General features: G+C 36.5%; 3 protein-coding genes across 3 annotated transcripts in view; 1 reads left to right on the forward strand and 2 right to left on the reverse strand.

Annotated features, from left to right (window-relative positions):
- The window catches only part of LOC145963070 (uncharacterized), a 250,716-nt gene that overhangs the window by 202,084 nt on the left and 29,056 nt on the right, over window positions 1-19,576 (reverse strand). The gene's annotated exons all lie outside the window — the stretch shown is intronic.
- Window positions 6,376-9,135, forward strand: LOC145962441 (uncharacterized). The gene is made up of 2 exons (XM_083083497.1): window positions 6,376-7,486; window positions 9,125-9,135. Exons 1-2 carry the CDS (start codon window positions 6,376-6,378, stop codon window positions 9,133-9,135), a joined length of 1,122 nt encoding a protein of 373 aa, XP_082939623.1.
- LOC145962954 (uncharacterized) lies at window positions 11,310-14,314 on the reverse strand. Its single transcript, XM_083084477.1, has 5 exons — window positions 14,081-14,314; window positions 13,797-13,990; window positions 13,069-13,228; window positions 11,892-12,037; window positions 11,310-11,686 (listed from the first exon to the last, which is right to left on the reverse strand). Exons 1-5 carry the CDS (start codon window positions 14,235-14,237, stop codon window positions 11,351-11,353), a joined length of 993 nt encoding a protein of 330 aa, XP_082940603.1. The 5' UTR covers window positions 14,238-14,314; the 3' UTR covers window positions 11,310-11,350.

The following is a 19,576-nucleotide window of genomic DNA, read 5'->3' on the forward strand; positions in this document are numbered from 1 at the left end:
ATATAAGCATTTTCGAGATTTTCTTCGCCCGAGGAAACTTGTACGATTTTCGCTCGCATGTTATTCCTTTGAGGAAAAAAAGTGGCGTGTAATAAGACTTTGATATCGAGATGTGTAAAATTGGCTGCGAATTTATCTCCAAAGATAAATTCCGCGAGCTACATTTCCAAATTAACGGAAACGAGTGAACATAATTATAGTGTATTTTCGAGTTTCGCGTGTGCCTGCTCCGATACAATGCTTGCAATTTTATATAAATTGGGGCATTTTGGCGGCGACGCGAAATTGCTAAATCTTGCCGGCCAAATTATTAGTGCACGAAGAGCCTTGAGAGAAGATGAGAAATATGAAGAAGAGGAAGATGTAGGTGGACATGTAATCTACCTACTCCAAAACTACAGCAGAATCCAGTCGACGGGTAATTATTTTACTTATTTTATTTATTTTTACTTTCGATGAAAAAATATACGAAAAATCGCGATTATAAAGTTAAATATTTAATTACAAATTAATCACAGGAAACAATAATCCCGCGAGAACAGCTATGGTCCGACCTTCGCGTAGACGCCGCGCTGAAGAAGAATCCGAGGCAGGTCCTTCACGTAAGTTTGCACGTAATAAAAACGCGTGCTAATTTTTCTCAGATAGGTTGTTCGGTAGTAATAAAAATAATAATTAATATTAATAAAAATATTCTACATTTCAGGGAGACCGCGATTACTCGAGGAAAATCCGGCGATTCCCGTTGTCGTTCTTGACGACGATGACGACGACGACAACGGCGAGGAAAACATGGACGATGACGCTGCCGACATCACATACGCAGTCAGCAGCCCCGATAGCGATATGTTCTCGCCAGGTAAAATGATGATGTAAAATATATACTAAAACGAAAATCCGAATATAAAAGTATTTTTAAAACTTTTTTTAAATTTTGTTTCTATAATATTAAATATTCAAATCTTAAAATATTATTAGAATTTCTGCGAGAGATGGAGGAGCGCGAGAGAGTGGAGATTAATGAAGAAGAGCCAGAGGAGAGCGGAAAAGAAGAAGACGAAGTGCAGGAAGAGGAAGAAGTGATAGTGGTAGAAGAAGAAGAAGAAGAAGAAGAGACAAAGAGAGAGGAAGAAGAGGGGGATGAAGAAGAGGAAAATGTATACGCTCCCTCCAGAGAAGGTAACTTTATTAATTTATTTCTCGGTATTTTTATGCTCGAATTTAATCCAACAAATTCTTAATTTTTCTTTAGAAACTCGTCGCTGGGGGATTAGCTATTCCCCAGAATATTAGTAACGGAATAAAAACAACGAATATTGCTAAAAAGGTGAGTTATTTCGTTGTATTATAACATTCATAGTACGGATTACATTCGAGTATAAAAATATAAAAATAATAAAAATAATAAGAATAGTATTTTATAATTTATACGGTTTTTTATTTTTAACAGTGCAATACGGAGGTGGTGTTGACGGCGAACAAAATTCAGCGCTCTCTCGCAGGAATGAGGAAGAAGAAGCGGAGGAGGAGGAAACTGAGGGTGAGGTAGCTGTGTTACCTCGCTCGGAAAATATTTCATCCGAGACTGAGGAGGGTGAAGAGGGCGCGGAGGAGGAGGAGGAGCATGAGTACCATCAGCAACAACATCAACAACAGCAACAACAGCAGCAGCAACAACTTCAGCAGCAGGTCGGAAATAATAATTTCAATTTTGTAAATTTAATATCGGAAAATGCGCGACAATTTAGAAGATTCCGGGTAATCGGTAGAGAAGCGAGATTCACGATACGACCGTTGACTGAAGGCGTCGATATACAGGGTTTAGCAAAAGTGTGGAAACCCCTTAATATTTCGAAAAATACGCATTTAAAAAAAAAAGTTTTATACAAAAGTTATAGGGTTTTATGTGGCGCATTACACAGCAACATTACTATGACCTCGAATAGCATTGTCAAGGTTATGTGAAGCTCACCTCCAACTTTTTAAATGGGACACCCTATATGCTTTTGCATATTCTTGTAGCTTATCTCGAGAGCTTTCCAAAACACTATAATTAAGTTAGTTTCCATTAAGTACTTTCCGAGTTATGAGGCTTCAAATCATTTCTTAATTTTACATAAACCATAAAATATCTTGTAAAATATTCATTTTTCGATTATCTTACCTTAATACTTTTATGTACAAAATAATGAGAGGAATCAATTAGTGTAAAGAAAACACACAGTTATTTTTAAGAAAAAATATGTAATTGTTTATTGCAAATTACATATTTTTTCTTAAAAACAACTATGTTTTTTCTTTACACCAATTGATTCCTCTCATTATTTTGTACATAAAAGTATTAAGGTAAGATGATCGAAAAATGAATATTTTACAAGATATTTTATGGTTTATGTAAAATTAAGAAATGATTTCAAGCCTCAAACTCGGAAAGTACTTAATGAAAACTAACTTAATTATAGTGTTTTGGAAAGCTCTCGAGATAAGCTACAAGAATATGAAAAAGCATATAGGGTGTCCCATTTAAAAAGTTGGAGGTGACCTTCACATAATCTTGATAACGCAATTCGAGGTCATAATAATGTTGCTGTGTAATGCGCCACATAAAACCCTATAACTTTTGTATGAAACATTTTTTTTTTAAATGCGTATTTTTCGAAATATTAAGGGGTTTCCACACTTTTGCTAAACCCTGTATATCACTCGTTAGAAAACGCGTTTCGCGAAATTCACGCGTATGCGTTAAATTCATGCGAACCGGGCGATTACGTAGGATTATCGTTTGATTCGCCGAATTTATCGCATGGTCCTGCGGGTTTATCTTTTCGTCCGGCGCGTGATTTGAGTTATGAGGATATTTGGAGACTCGTGAGTTCGTTAGATCAGAGCGCCGGTGGTCTCGATATCGCTGACCAATTTAACATACGGATTTATAATGTCTCGATGCCTTCTGGTCGCGGACGCGTCGCGTTAACACGCGGGGATGTGGCGAAACGTTCGATAGTCGAAATTAATAATTCGGATAACCTGTGCTTCCCTCGCGCCCTCGTAGTAGCTCAAACTTATAGCGAACGCGGTAATATCCGTGCAGGTGAGCTGCATGAGAAATGGAACGCGATAAGATATCCGCATTCTTCGTTACAACGCGAATGTGCATTGCAATTAACGAGAAATGCCGGTGTCGTAATACCGGAAGAGGGATGTGGGATTCGCGAAATCGAACGTTTCCAACGTTATTTCGCCGCCGACAATATCGCGATTGTTGTGTATAATTTTAATACTTTCGGTCGCGGCGAAAAACCGTTGTATAACGGAACCGAAATACTCGCTTCTCTCGGACGCGAGTCCTCGCGGCGATTAAATATCTTGTATTACGAGGATTCGCATCATTATAATCCTATTTTAAATTTAAAAGCCGCCGCTGGTACTCGCGATTATTGTGTAGCGTGTAATGTAGGCTTTCGAAATGATAGGCCTAATAGTCACCGGTGTTTAAATAAATGCCCGCGATGTTTATCCGTACCGCCGTGCGATTCCACTTACGCCGAAATAAAATGCGACGCATGCAATCGGTTATTTTACGGTGCAGAGTGTTTCGAGCGTCATCGTAGCGAGAAATCGTACGATGGCAGAACACGCGCTAATGTTTGTAGCATCGTGCGATTTTGCGATAGTTGCGGACGTATCGTTAAATCAAATTTAAAACACGAATGCGGCGTTTCTTACTGTAAATTATGCCGTTCACAACAATCGCGCAATCATATGTGTTATATGCAACTGTTAAAAGATCTCAAGAAATTTGAACTCGCGCGCAATATCGAAAACATCCACCGATGTACACGGCGCTGCTGGCGCAGCGAAGGGCCTCTCTCAAAAGAAGAGATCTGTAGAGGCGCTGAGAAGGCTCTCTCTCTCTGTCCGCCATTGTTAGCTAGTATTCGTTGTTCGGCTCTCGTTACGTGTGTTTGCTCTTCGAAACGACTGCGAAAAGAAACGGAAAAGGGATCGACAGTGTTCGCTACGGCCTTCTCTCATATAGAGAAAGGAGAAAGTTTTCCGAGAATTCTAAAGATCGAGAAATTAAAGTAATCGCAGGCGGTGTTTACCCGTTCTCAAAGTTCTCGTCGTTTTACGAACGACGCAGGCGGCCTTGGACCGTTCTCAGAACTTTCTCGTCGTTTTGACGAAAGACAAGGCGGTCTCGTACCGTTCTCAGAGTTCTCTCTCATACAACCAAGGCGGCCTCGTGCCGTGCTCAGAGTTCTCTCTCTCATACAACCAAGGCGGCCTCGTGCCGTGCTCAGAGTTCTCTCTCTTATAACAGTGGCCAGAGGCGGTGTCGATCAGGGATCGAATATCGCGAGAGATCTCTCCCAGCAAGGTCGGAACGAGTCCGACATTTTTTTTAATCATTGACGTCACGCAGCGGAAAGTTCCTGTAGGACCGCTAAGACTACACACGCTCAAACGTGGAGGAAACAGATTGGTCGTACGAGTCTCACAATAAGAATAAAAATCACTCAGCTAAATGGTCGTACGATTCTCAGATAAGTAATAATTAAACTAACGGCTTGAGTAATTCAAGTTCTCAATATATTCTTCCAGGTAACATCCATCAATTACTTACTTGTAAACTTATATGATCAATTTTAAGTATTTAAGATTTTGAAACCTTTTATTATCCTAAATATTTAGTATTATATAGTCCAGCATTAATTTTCTTTTGATATTATCGTTATATTATAAGACTTAATCTTTATTAATCGTTGAAATTTACCTTTAGATATATTACGTTGTTTACTTTTATTTCATTAATCATAATAAGTGAATATAGAGGACTTTTTAACACGAATGAATATTCGGGATTTCTTTTCTTTCTATAAATTTTGGTGTTGTTTAACGAAGAAGACACTTGTATTTATCTTTCTGATGTGATTAAGTAAAATCTTTAAATCTTTGCAGTGTTCTTACATTTATTTACAGTCTCACTGAATTTCCTTATCACTTGTCCGGCACAGCAACCTCTTCGTCAACGTGGCGATATTTCCTCTGCCGGGCCATCTTCGTCAACGATGGTACCGGATGAGGTAGATATATCTAGTACGAGAGAAGAAGAAGCACGAAACATATGTGATAACGCAGAAAAAAACGAACATGCATATGAACGCGGAAAGGGACGTATGGCATTCGTATTTTACGATTTCGAAACGCGACAGGACGAGACGGTCGAAGGAACGGGAAATATAAAAAAAACATATTCCGACACTATGCATCGCGCAACAGATTTGCGAAGCATGCGCGGGGGAAAATAACATGTCCGTGTGGTGTCGTTAGTGCGGAGTGCGAGAGTTCGTATTTCAACACGATCCGGTTAAACAGTTTGTAGATTTTGTTACGCGTCCGGTAAAATATTTTAAATACATAATTTGTATAGCGCATAATGCAAAAGCGTTCGACGCGCAATTTAATTTGAAATATATCGTGGAAAATTGCAGAGATATTGAACCGAAAGTAATTTTAAACGGCACCAAAATTATTCTTTTAACTGCGGGACATACAAAATTAATCGATAGCGTTAATTATATGCCGATACGCTTATCCGAATTACCTAAGGCTTTCGGACTAAAGGACATTGAGGATAAAGGCATTTTTCCGCATTTATTTAATACTATCGAAAATCAAACGTACGTCGGACCGTTACCTGATGCACGATATTATTCTCCGGATAGCATGAACTTGCAAGAGCGCGAACGCTTTCTCACATGGCATACCGAAATGAGAGAAAAAAATACCGTGTTCGATTTCCAACGCGAGATAGTGTGTTATTGCCATAACGATGTTGATATTCTTCGACGAGCGTGCGTAGCGTTTAGAAAAATATTCCTAGATCGCGGAAATGTATGTCCGTTCGAGGAATGTACAACTATTGCTTCGACTTGCATGACGGTTTTCCGGAAAAACATTTTGCAAGCCGATACGATAGGCATCATTCCTACGGGGGAATACAGATGCGCGAGCAATCATTCGCGTAAAGCCTTACAATGGCTGATATGGATGGAGCGCGAACTCGACCGTCGTATAAACCATGCGGGGCGTGCGCGGGAATATCGCACGATCGAGGGTACGCTCGTCGACGGTTACTTCGAAACGTCTGTTGCGGGAAGAACGCAGCGTCACGTATTGCAATTTCACGGTTGCTTTTGGCACGGATGTCCGTCTTGTTTCCCTGTAAATCGCGATAAAGCGCTTTCGTCGGGGGAGGATCGCGGAGATACATTAAATTTGCGATATGAACGAACTCTCGCAGTTTCATGGCGATTTCGTCAGCGGGGATACATAGTGTCGGAAAAGTGAGAGTGCGCCTTCGACCAAGAAATGCGCGACAATCGCGTAATGTATGATTTTCTCGCGAACCATCCGATGGTAGAAACACCGCCGCTCGATCCTCACGACGCGTTTTTCGGTGGGCGTACGGGAAATATCGCAACTCAATACGAAGTCACGGATACGGAGAAAATACGCTATGTCGACGTATGCTCTTTATACCCGTTTGTATTGAAGACGGGCGCTTTTCCGATCGGCCATCCGGAAATTTACGTCGACGATGAATGCAGCGCGTTAGTCGGAAGGTCGCCGAATTATAATTTCGATTTGGTCGAAGGCCTCATACGTTGTAGAGTACTCCCTCCTCGTGATTTATTTCACCCTGTACTTCCGCATCGCGTACGAGGAAAATTACTCTTCGCGTTATGTCGTAGTTGCTGCGAAACATTTTCTCAGACACCGTGCACCCATAATAGCGAGCGTGAATTCGAGGGTACCTGGGTAACCTGCGAATTACGCAAGGCCGTCGAAAAAGGTTATTTCGTAACATTAGTAAGCGAAATTTGGCAATATAAAGTTAGCCAATACGATCGTACGTCGCGGCAGGGTGGATTGTTCGCCGAATATATTAATACGTTTTTACAGCTTAAACAGGAAGCCAGTGGTTGGCCGAGCGAATGCGGGGAAAACGACGAGGCAAAAGAGCGATACTTGAGGGAATATGAAAAAACCGAGGGTATCGCTCTTGATAAGCGAAACATCGCGCGGAATCCCGGTTTACGCTCGGTTGCGAAACTGTGCTTAAATTCATTCTGGGGAAAATTCGGCCAACGATCCAATTTACCGACTACCGAAATCGTAAAAACACAACAACGTTTCGCGACATTATTAACGAGCGTCGAATACGAGATAACCGACATATTACCCGTGAATGACGAGGTAATGTATGTTTCGTGGCGACTGCGACAAGAGGCTCTCGTTCTCTCGCCGATAACAAACGTCGTGATAGCCGCGTATACGACTGCACTAGAGCGTTTAAAATTCTACGAGTACCTAGAACGTTTAGATCGTCGTGTATTATATTACGGTACGGATTCGTATATTTTTATAAGCACCGGTGATTCGAACGAATACGTGCCGCCTACACTGAAAAAACTGATTGGTAATAATTATCAAATATATTTAGTTGTGAATTTTAATTGAATATTTGATAAATATTACCTTATTTGATAATAATTACTAAATCTTCAATTGATCTAGTTGCAAACAAATTTTGTTTGCAATTGAATCAATTAAACAATTTAGTAACAATTATTAAATATTTAATATTTATCATAAAATCTTTGATGATTGTTATTAAATATGTATTAAACTGTTGTAAATATTACTAAATTATTCAATTTAAGATTATTAGATATTTGATAACTATCATTAAATGATTTAGTTTAGCCAACATGTTTGATAAAGTAATTGGTAATTATTAACAAATTTTGGTAAGATAGTCGTGTAAAAGAGTTGGCAATTATTGCCAAAATTAGCAGTAATTATAACTAAATCATGATAACGAGAAATTAAAAAATCTGGTAGTTGTAATTAAATGTTTGATAGTAAAAAATAATATATTTGATAAGTATTATCAGATATTTGGTAATTATAACTAAATCATCTTAAGGGGAAATTAAAACTGTGATAACTATTACTAAATGTTAAATTTAAAAGAATAAGCAATTTTATAATAGTTAATAAATATTTAATTACTAGAGCTACATATTTAGTTAAAACAAATGAGCAATTTATTTACTATCACTAAATATTTAATTGAAATAAATAAATGATTTGGTAATTATTAATAAATATTTAAATAAATAATATTTTTAATATTATGATAAAAAGTGGTAAAATATGTGAAATAAATTTAAAGACAAGTCAATATTGAAATATTGAAAAAGATTTATTATAATATTTATATAAGAACCATTTTTTTAATATTAAAATACATATATTATTAAAATACATATATAATATATTTATATATATATTTTTTATAATTTATATTTTAGAACAAGTGCATGCGTGTTTTATCAGAACATTAATATTAACGCTAAGATATTATTTCTTAAACATCGAACATTGAAATAAAATATCGACCTTCGCCTGAAATATGAAAATTGCATGTTCTCACATTACATTCTTTCGAAACATCACCTGTGTAAATTTCATATGTACTATTCTCACGTGGCAATTCGATTTCATAAGCTTTAAAATGAGTATCTAAACCTAAAGTAATACACTTTTTATATACAACATAAAAAAATTCTCTGCTCTTTAAAATAATACATTGCATTATCCCGAATGACAAATTATTTTCATCAGCATTAGAAATGATCACATATTTAGGTCTAAAGACAACGCTGTTATATCAAATCCATGCAACTTCCATTAAAATGTTATCATCTACTTGGGATACATTCGTAAAAATTGAGTTGAAACAAGTTGCCAATGTCTTCCTACGAATGAGTGTTATTAAATGCGCATCCGAATCACTTGATACTAATCTTATTTCTGGACCTATTTCAATTATATCATTAAGCTCTCTTTTACAAAGAAATCTATAACAAGAATGCAATTGCAATTTGATCGCTAATGTTAATGTTATATTTTTCCTTGATGTTACGATAGACGCATAATTCTTCGAAATTTTATGAAATCCCTCATATCGAATAGAAGATAAACTTTTAAGAGGTCCCATTCTTCGAATTATTTCTGGATAATGTACCATAAAATGAAATTTGGGTTTTAGATGATCATTGAATAGTCGTATATACATTTCATGATGAGAAATTATTAACCCTTTAAGGAAATTTATTTGAACGTTTGATATAATTGTATCTGTTACGATATTAATAATTTCACAAAGTATGAGATAGAAATCCCAAACTTCATTATCATAAGGAATTAGATCTCCTATAATAAAAGTTAAGTAACAAATCATCGCAGACATTTCAGATGCTGTCATTATTAGATATCCTTTTTTTAAGTGATCAATTTTTATCAATGGCATTTTGTTTCCCTTATCGAAATTTGATTGATGATTAAAGTATTTAATTCTTTCATTTAAATGTTCCATTGTGAAAAAATTCTCCATTAGGAAATACTGTATTATTTTCGCAAGATCATATCTGCAAACACCTTCGAAAAGATCATGCATTATATCGCAAGTTATATTTATCGAGCAATCAAAATGAGGGATTTCATTGAATATACACTCCTCGTTTACGCCATATGCCAATTTTGAAACATCTTCGCAATAATTTTGTGGGGTACGTAATAAACTTTCGTCTTCAAAAGTTGCAGAACGCGTATTTGATTTTACAGCACGACAAATTCTACAAAAATAATCACTGGAAAAACTCTCATTGAAACCTAAAAGACCATTAAGTCCCAAATTATCACCTAAAAGTGCTATCATGACAAAATAAAGAATATGTTCAGAACCATTTGTATCACGAATAACAATTCCTTCATTACTTAAATATTTCAATTCCTCTATTACATATCGAAAACATTTTGCGTTCCCGAAATAAATACGATCTGATGAATTTATCAGTTGTACTAAAAAAATATTTTCTAATAATGAAGCATATTGCGAAGGCAAAATTGTGATTGAGCAATAAAGTCCTCCTACTTTATAAATCCCTGCTGCAGATCCTAAAGGATTATTCGTTTCGAAATCATCGTAGTATAAAAACAACGGTATAACCGTTTTATTTGGATAATGCTCTGTAATAGATTTCCAAGTAGTACCATCGCAAACACTTGTATATGTCTTATCAATGTATATTGCAGCGATATTTGTTTTAAGAACGGATAATATTTTTTCATAGAAACCAGGTAATTCTAAAAGAGTCTTTAATGTTTCACGCATAGGTATGATTTGACCTTCACATTTTTGAACAGTGAGAATTGTGTTTTGCTCTTTTCTTTTATTACTGTAGTATTCTCCGATAAAGAATGATTGTGGAGAGATAAAATACTTAGATTTTCGGAGATACTGGAATCTTTTATATTCACTATCAATATTTTCCAATATAGATATCTTACAGTTATCAAAATTGTATAAATTAGAAAGCAATTGTGATTTTAATTGTTGAAGAAAATATTCAGAAACATTCTGAATTGTATCTCGAAACTCTTCTATAATTTTTTGAACTATTAATCGGGCAATAGGTTTCTGATATAATTGAGCGACGAATTTTAGCACACAATTTTCAATATCGTTAGATGAAATATTTTTTTCAATTATAAAATTATTTATATTAGTAATTGAATTATTTTCTGTTATGTTTTCCATTTTAAATATTACAGACGTCTGTAATGATGAATTATCATCTTTATTATCAGCGTCTTGTAATTGATGTATTTGAAATGAACATCTAGCATCTAAGTGTTTTTGTAATGAAAAAAAAGAAGAAAATATCCGATAACATTTAGGATTAATACATTTATATGTCATCTCAAATGGATGATATGATTTTAAATGTTTAATATATGCTCGAGTATCTCCGAAAATCTTTTTTAAACAAATTCGACAATCCATTTTTGGCTAAAGCAATCTTTTAAAATGCGATGTTAGTATTTGAAAAATTATTATTTTTAAGCGTATTGTTTTATGTTTCAAAAAAACGCAAGAAAATTAATTGTTACTTGTGTCAAAAACAAATAATAAGAGCTAATACTAAATTAATAAAATCTAATACTAATGAGAAAATAAGTTCGGTGGCATATACTATATATATATATATATATATATATATATATATATATATATATATATATATATATGTATGTAAGAGTGTGTGTATGTGTGTACATATATATATATATATATATATATATATATATATATATACATTACAATAATTAGCAATAAATCAATATTACTAAATAAAAAATAATAGATTTTCAAAAAAGCAAATGATACAAACAAGTTGTGAAAACAAGTTTTCAGATTTATACACAATGAAGACTAACCTCTTTTTATTTTATTTAATGCGGTGCATAGAAAGGGAATGTTTTCGTCCCAAATTGTACGGATCTCATAAATTCCCCACTGAATTAAATACCACATATTTTCACATTCTTTCGGATAACACGCATTAAATGTTACAAAAATCTTGAAAAGTACATCCAATGCTTTTAATACCGTCGGCATAGAATACAATGTTGTATCGAGCCGAATGTATACATTTTCGATTGCAGTTATTTCTGGTCCAACGATGATTATAAAAGGTTGCATCGTAAGGTTCATTTGACGCATTTTATTTTGTTTGTCTTGACATATTTTTTCAATATCGCCAGGTACCTAAAGTAAATTACAAATCGTAAGAAACCTCTAATTATAAATGTTAGTTTAACTTTAACAAATCTTTTCAAAAAATTGAAAAAGCGCCCAGTAAAAATGTCTGTTGTAAAAAACTTCTATAGACACATCAGTGTCTCTTGATAAAATATCAATTTCGATTTTTCTTTTTATTTCGGATCTGGAACAAGAATGGAATTTAACTTACTTTACAGTGTATTAGAATTCCTTCCTGACTTTCCGAGATTGTAGGTTTCCACATTCTTTTCTTGTTCCCAATTTTAAAAGTAATTTTACTTGATTTAGGAGCTACAACACTTATTAAAAGCCATATTTGAAGGGCTGTTTTCGAATCTACGAGGAAATCAATAGATATGTATTAATAAAAAAAATATTCATATACAGAGTGTCTAATAATGATATACAGGATGTTTCAGACCACCCGTACCACCCATTTAGAAACTAGAGAAGTGGTTATTTCAAAAAAGTAAAAACATTTTCTTTATAAATCGGGTGCGCTCTATCGAATGGTGATATTTTCAACTTCTGGTTCCGGCCGGCAATAGGCGATTCAGACCGGAAGTGCATTTTTTAAATGGAACCCCCTATTTTTCATTACATATTCTTGTAGCTCATCTCGAGAGCTTTCCGAAACACTATAATTAAGTTAGTTTTCATTAAGTACTTTCCGAGTTATGAGGCTTGAAATCATTTCTTAATTTTACATAAACCATAAAATATCTTGTAAAATATTCATTTTTCGATTATCTTACCTTAATACTTTTACGTACAAAATAATGAGAGGAATCAATTGATGTAAAGAAAACACAGAGTTATTTTTAAGAAAAAAATATGTAATTGTTAATTGTAAATTACATATTTTTTCTTCGAAACAACTATATGTTTTCTTTACACCAATTGATTCCTCTCATTATTTTGTACGTAAAAGTATTAGGTAAGATAATCGAAAAATTAATATTTTACAAGATATTTTACGGTTTATGTAAAATTAAGAAATGATTTCAAGCCTCATAACTCGGAAAGTACTTAATGAAAACTAACTTAATTATAGTGTTTTGGAAAGCTCTCGAGATGAGCTACAAGAATATGTAATAAAAAATAGGAGGTTCCATTTAAAAAAATGCACTTCCGGTCTGAATCGCCTATTTCCGGCCGGAACCAGAAGTTGAAAATATCACCATTCGATAGAGCGCATCCGATTTATAAAGAAAATGTTTTTACTTTTTCGAAATAACCACTTCTCTAGTTTCTAAATGAGTAGTACGGGTGGTCTGAAACACCCTGTATATGAAACATATGTATGTGAATGTGTGTATCGTTCTTATTACAAATCAAAATAAAACTTTTAATGTACAAATATTTACCTAAGTTTAAATGCTGTGCATTCATTAAACTTTCATAAATGTTCCCTCCTGCAGATAAATTTTTTTTAAAATAAGTGAAAAATTTTTCAAAATTTACGTTCCAAGATTTCAATAACTTTTCTTTATATTGAGGAAATTTTCGATCAAAATCCCTTTCAATCTATAAGAATAAATACAAATTATCATACCTAAAACTGGTGAACTTAGCACCTTAATAAATTATTAATAAAGATTTAATACTCAAATTTATAGTATTTTGTTTGTAGTTGTTAGTAGTAATAGTAAAATTTGCAGTTAAAAGTATTTTTAAAAGAGCATTTTTATTGTTATAACAGTTTTTAATTAATTTAATCACTGCCTCGGCACTGTTTCAATTATTTTAATATCATTGTATCACATTATATCATTCAATTATTTTAATATCATTGTATCACATTATATCATTTCAAATTTTAATTAAAAGAGTTAATAAATTAATAGAGAGCTCATGGAATATATTGAGACGATGATGCAGAATTGAAACATCTTTTTATCACAATTGTGCTGAGGCCCAAAGGAAGGACCAAAATGTTCACTTCCTTTAATAAAGATTTTAAACGAAAAAATCATACGCTTCATTTCCGTGCTTGAGTCTTATTAGCTCATCCTCTGTTATTTATATTTAAATATAGTCTTATTTTATTATAAAGCCTTATTTTATTATATTATTTCAAAATAAAGACATTTACCAATATATAAGAAGAATCCAATTTCAATATAGGCCACTTTATGAATATGTCATTAACATTCTTGTATGTTTTACTAGCGCAATCTTCAACGCGTAATATATATGACGCATCCCATTTTTCATCAACTTCATTCTGTGGTTTTTGGTTATGGATCAACCAAATTCTATGTTCTTCTGCGATTTGTTGATCATCAGCTGAGAAGCATTAAAAAAATTAATATTTATTGGACCAGTTATATATTTTTCAAAAATTCCATGATAAATCTTAATACAAAATATTAATACCTTGGCTTACAATGACATTTTGTTCAATGTGGTTATTATTTTTCAACTTTTCAGCAGAACGGATAAATTTTAATGCGTTACGAAATTTATCGACTAATTTTCCTCTTGAGATACCAGCTTTATCAATTTTTGAATACTTTTTTCGTATAGGTGGCATATAGTAAGTTTCTTTACATTCTTTTGGAAATAACTCAATTATTTCTTCTGTAATTTTAGCAAAATCTTCGTTTTGAAGTGTTCTTTAAAAAAAGAAAATTTAACATGTAAATATCACGATATAGAGATATAGTAAATATAGATTATTGGATCTCAAATGAAAAAGATATTTTAGTAAATATTAAACAAGTTAAAATGATTTGTATTTATATTTGTATTAGTTAATCAATTTTATGAAAATTATTTGTTCATTTTAATATATTATTATATTATTATATATTACATACATAATACGTATATATATATATATATATATATATATATATATATATACACGTAATATGTATGTAATATATGTAAATATATATGTAATATATAATAATATATAATAATATATTAAAATGAAAAATAATTTTTATAAAATTTATATATATATTGTGACGTGACACTTGGCGGTCCGTCACAAGGATCGCGAGATCCGACCGAGAATGAATTTGGGCCCTCGTTCTCCCCTAATTTAGGGAGAGAGCGGCTATTGGAGGCGAGATTATACTCGCCTTCCGTGCGTACAAATTTATTTGTTAGCGTTAAGATTAGGCTTAAGAGCGGGCACGATGGGAAACGCTGACGGGATCTCATCCGGTGGCTCAAAATTGAGGAAGGAGTACAGGATACAAGGAAACGGGCGAGCGGAGGCGCCGACTAAAAGGAACACGCCAAGCTAGGTATTATTATTTAATTGCGTCAATAATAAAGTCCACTTAAGACTACCGCTGCCGCTCCTGTAAACATTCACATGCCCAGCAGGTACGGGGAACAATTGAGGGGAAGGCCAACCAGCGGACGAAAACTGACACTGAGACCCCGAGTCGGAGTCATCTCGGCCGGAACAGCGCTAAAGAAGAACATTCTAAATAACGGCGAGTGGCTGCCGAAAGTATCCCTCCTGACGGGCCTCGACGAGAGGAATTATGGAAAAGAAAAGAGGAAACGGGGTGCGACAAGCACATGTACAGCCCTGAAGGCCGCAGGATTAAATGGGCCACACGACGATCCTGAGGGTTGCGGAAGCGCCACAGGTGGCCTAGTTACGCATTAATTTGCTGGCGTGATTCCGACGGGCCTTCCGCTCGCCACTGTTCGGCGGACCGGCGAAGGGAACGACGGCCCAAAATCATCGATCCGACACGTGGATGCCGAGAGCACGGAGAACCGCCAGGAGTCACCGGTGAGACAAGCGTCGACCCCATCTGGCCGTCTTTGTTAAATAATTCAGGTAGAATTAGCTCGAACAATGTCGGTGCCGTATAGCTGCCGTCATTAAATTTATTGTGAAATTCCTTTTCTGCGTTCTCGATATTTGCGTCTTAGAGTACGACGGCCGGCCGAAAGACTTTGTTCGAGCTTTCGTAAAATTAAGTGCCCTCTCTCCCAGTTGCGCGCCGACAGTCACTGTAAATGTTTATTTGTACAATTATTACTGTTAGCTGTAAAACTTTGTCTGTTAAAAGTACTGTAACCGAGCTCACCCACAAAGGCGATTGCGATATCCAATAACCGACAAATACGTCGCGGCATCGGCTCGCATATTTCCGAGGCTCAAATCATTTGATACTTTATTGTTATTGATAGTTTTTCATGTCTAGATTCAACCGTTCATGTTAGATAAGTTAGTAGTCGCTCAATTCTTTCGTTAAAGCAGCAGATCTGTATAATCGGTTCGCATCTATAATCGCTTCTGTTAACTGCGTGTGCGGCGGGTAGATCCATTATTATAATTAATTATTTCTATTCGCGAAAGACGGATGTCATTAAAGGAGTCGACACCGCGGTGCTCATTATTAAAAGTTATCTGGGGATTCGTAGCTGCCGAAACTCTAACAAGTCTCGTTTAGCGCGGAATTCCGGGACTTTTCTTGTATGCTTTTTTTTCCGCCGCGTGACATATGATACCGCGGTGATCGCGCTCGAATGCCGGCCCGTCGCTGCCGGCTAATAATCGGATAATCAATATTATAAAACCGCTTTGCATCTACACGAATCTGTCTGTCATTAAAATTTATTCATATGTTAAATATATTAATTCTTGTTATTATAATATTATGTTTTATTTGCAGCCACCCTGTATTCTCGATCCTTCCTTGTGAACTGTTAACACGGACTCCCCCCCTCTGCCAATTTCGAGACGGGGCTAGTCGAGCGTCCGTCGCGATTTTTCTGAGAATTTTGCTTTCTTTGTGTACTGCCGATACGGTAAATTTTATAGAGCGGTGCGGATTACCGCACCTGGCGCCCATATATTTGATTTTGGAGAGAAACGTTTTTTTTTGTTATGTAAGGAGATCGCGCCGAAGGTGTGCCGTGGGCCAAAAACACCGGCCACGTAAAATCATTAGCCCTTAAAGAATTAACGGTCACAAATTGGCGCCCAACGTGGGGCCCACTAAAAACAGGGCATCTCATGATTTCAAATTTTCCGTTAGAGATTCGTTGGCACGAGGAAGAAGGAACTCGAGAATAACAAGGTCAACTGTAATATATATTGAATTTTGAATGTTGTGATATCTCTCTGTGTCTGATATTTGAACATGTATTTCTCTTGTATTTGAGGGTCGCAAGCAAATATGATTTTGAAAACAACCGTTTTGAAAGTATCGGAAAGTCTCAGAAGCATATATAATACAGATTAATATTTTTCCCGTACGGGAAACTTTTCATATATTAGTAATATCGTCTATTTAATCGATTTAATGAAATATCTAAAATTATAGCTGTCGATTGAAAAAAAAAAATTTTGTAATTTATTTTAATTTAATGAAAATATTAAATTTTTTGTTTTCAATATTAAAACTTCTGAGATACTATATATTGGGATTCAACTTTTTCAAGAATTTTATTCACTTCTGGAGCTTTTATTATTATCTCTCGGTTATTATTAATGATTGTTGATAACTTCTTGGAACCTTCGTAATCTTTTGCTTAATTTTTTTTAGATATTATAATTAGTTCTTCGTTTTTTTTGTTTTGTAAGCTGTTGAAAAGTCAACGTAGCGAATTAAAAGTCAATATAGGGGACCTTATTGTGTATTTAAATTTGGAATGCTTGCGCACCCCTTCTCCTTTCTTTCATTTATTGGCGCATTAATTGCTGCCTACCGCTATAATATTCGGCTTTATAACTTGTATATTGATGTGTGCTATTTTTGGATTCTTTTTCTTGTGTATTTTTTTTTCTTTTTACCGTTTGCCTTGTTAGCGATTGAGATTATTTATCTTGATGTATATTCTGTGTATTAATGTGCCTTTCTTCCAGGATTTAATTGCCATAATAAAATTCTTATTTTAAACCAATCTTTTTTTTATCTGTGGAATTTCGGTGTGATTTTATAAAAGGGAAATTATTTGGGAAAATTATACTAGTAAGGATTGCTTGCTCGGAGTTTTCGGAACATTAGAGTCGTTTGTCTTCGCGTTAGTGTTTATATTTTTGTGTGTTACCGTTCGGAGCGTTCGCCTATTATTTTCGAATTTAACGATTGCCATTGTTAGCTTCTCTCAAGGATCTCTCGAATAAAGCCTTCGCAGTATAACACAAATATTTGCGTCCTCGGGGAACCACAGCTTTCGTCGATCGAAACACATATATTTTCGACTCGTATAGTTGCCGTGAGATAACGGCCAATTTTGAATTTTATTTCGAGATCGAGTGTTCGCGATGAGCGTGGAAAATCGGAACGATACGGAATGGGTTCACGCGCTGACGGTGGACCAGCTGAGGGCGGAGTTGGAGCGACGGGGTCAGAGCAGTGAGGGTACCGCCCCCGCGTTAAGAGCTCGATTAATTAAGCATGAGAACTGCACACTACTGGGATGGGAGACGCCGCGGACACTCACCGGAGTCGATCTGGAAGCGTTCGAACAGCCGGAAGGGGCGCCTAGAAGGCCCAGTGACAGGGACGAGCGGTCCGTAGCTGCCGAGGGGGCGGCAGAGGGGGATCGCTCTCGGCTGCGTGTACGACCCCCGCGAATAGAACTACCCCCGCCACCCGTGGATAATCGAACCACTCCGAGACCAGCGTCTTCCGCCATGGACGTTTATCATATCATGCGTCGGTGGAATTTGCAATTTTCCGGCGCGAGAGGTAGCGACGCGGAAACGTTTCTAACGCGTATCGAGGAGGGCCGCGCGTTGATAACAGTCAGCGACGAAGAAATTTTTAAATGCATTCCATTCTTTTTAACGGGCATCGCGCTATACTGGTACCGTGGTGAACGTAATCAGTGGAGGACATGGCGAGATTTTGAGACTGCATGGCGTGAAAGATTCGGGAATCCTGACTTCCAATTTGCCTTACGAGACGAGATCATGCGGCGTACGCAGGGTGAACACGAACTTATCGCGGATTATTTAACCTGTATTCGCGCCCTTTTCGATAGATTAAGTCCTCCGTGGAGTTTGGAGGAACAGTTAAATTACGCCCATCGTAATATGCTGCCACGCTTACAGATTTCGGTTCACCGCTGTAATGTTTATGATTTCGCCTCGCTGGAATATGCGGCTACGCGCGTTGAACGTAGCTACGACGCTTTAGCGCAATATCGTCCTCCGCCGACTCCGGACCAGTCTATTTTTCCTGATTTAGCGTATCGTCCTCCGCGAAAGGCCGCGAAAGGCCCGACTGCCGTAGCTGCCGCCGGAATAACTGACGTGCAGCCTACGAAGAAGAAGAAGAGCGACAAGCGAGCCCAGAAAGGGGCGACCGACACCCGAACGGCACCGGCGACCGTTGCCGTTGCGCCTCCTGCTGCCGCGACCGCCGGTACTTCCGCTCCGACTTCTAGCAAGTCAGTGACTTCCAACCGGAAGGTGAAGTGTTGGAATTGTGAAAAGACCGGCCATATAGCGCGTGAATGCTCGGAATCGCGCCGCCAATACTGCTACCGTTGCGGCAAGGCGAATGTCACCGTGAAAACGTGCCCCTCGTGTTCGGGAAACGGGGCCGAGAGTCGTTAGGGAGGGCCGCTGCGACTCTGAATAATGAAGGGGAGGCCCGCGTCGCGAGCTCCACGCGCGAGATAGTCTTGTCTTCGAACATGGTCGATCCCACCGATTCTTTAGAGCTACCACCATTGCATTATCTTATCGTTGCCATTAATAAGGAACCTTTAAGGGCGCTCGTCGATTCGGGATCGACTCGTACGATCCTCGGGGCTGAGGCCATTAAAATTGTTCGAAGGTTGAATCTGCCTACTCGGCAACGAGTTACTCGGATTCGCACCGCGAATGGGCAGATAGCGAGAGCGCGCGAGGAGGTCGATCTATCGTTTCGATTAAGGGAT

Source organism: Camponotus vicinus, unplaced genomic scaffold (genome assembly GCF_025532165.1).
Source record: "Camponotus vicinus isolate PSW18456_S1 unplaced genomic scaffold, iyCamVici1.0 SCAF_12, whole genome shotgun sequence".
NCBI lineage: Eukaryota > Metazoa > Arthropoda > Insecta > Hymenoptera > Formicidae > Camponotus > Camponotus vicinus.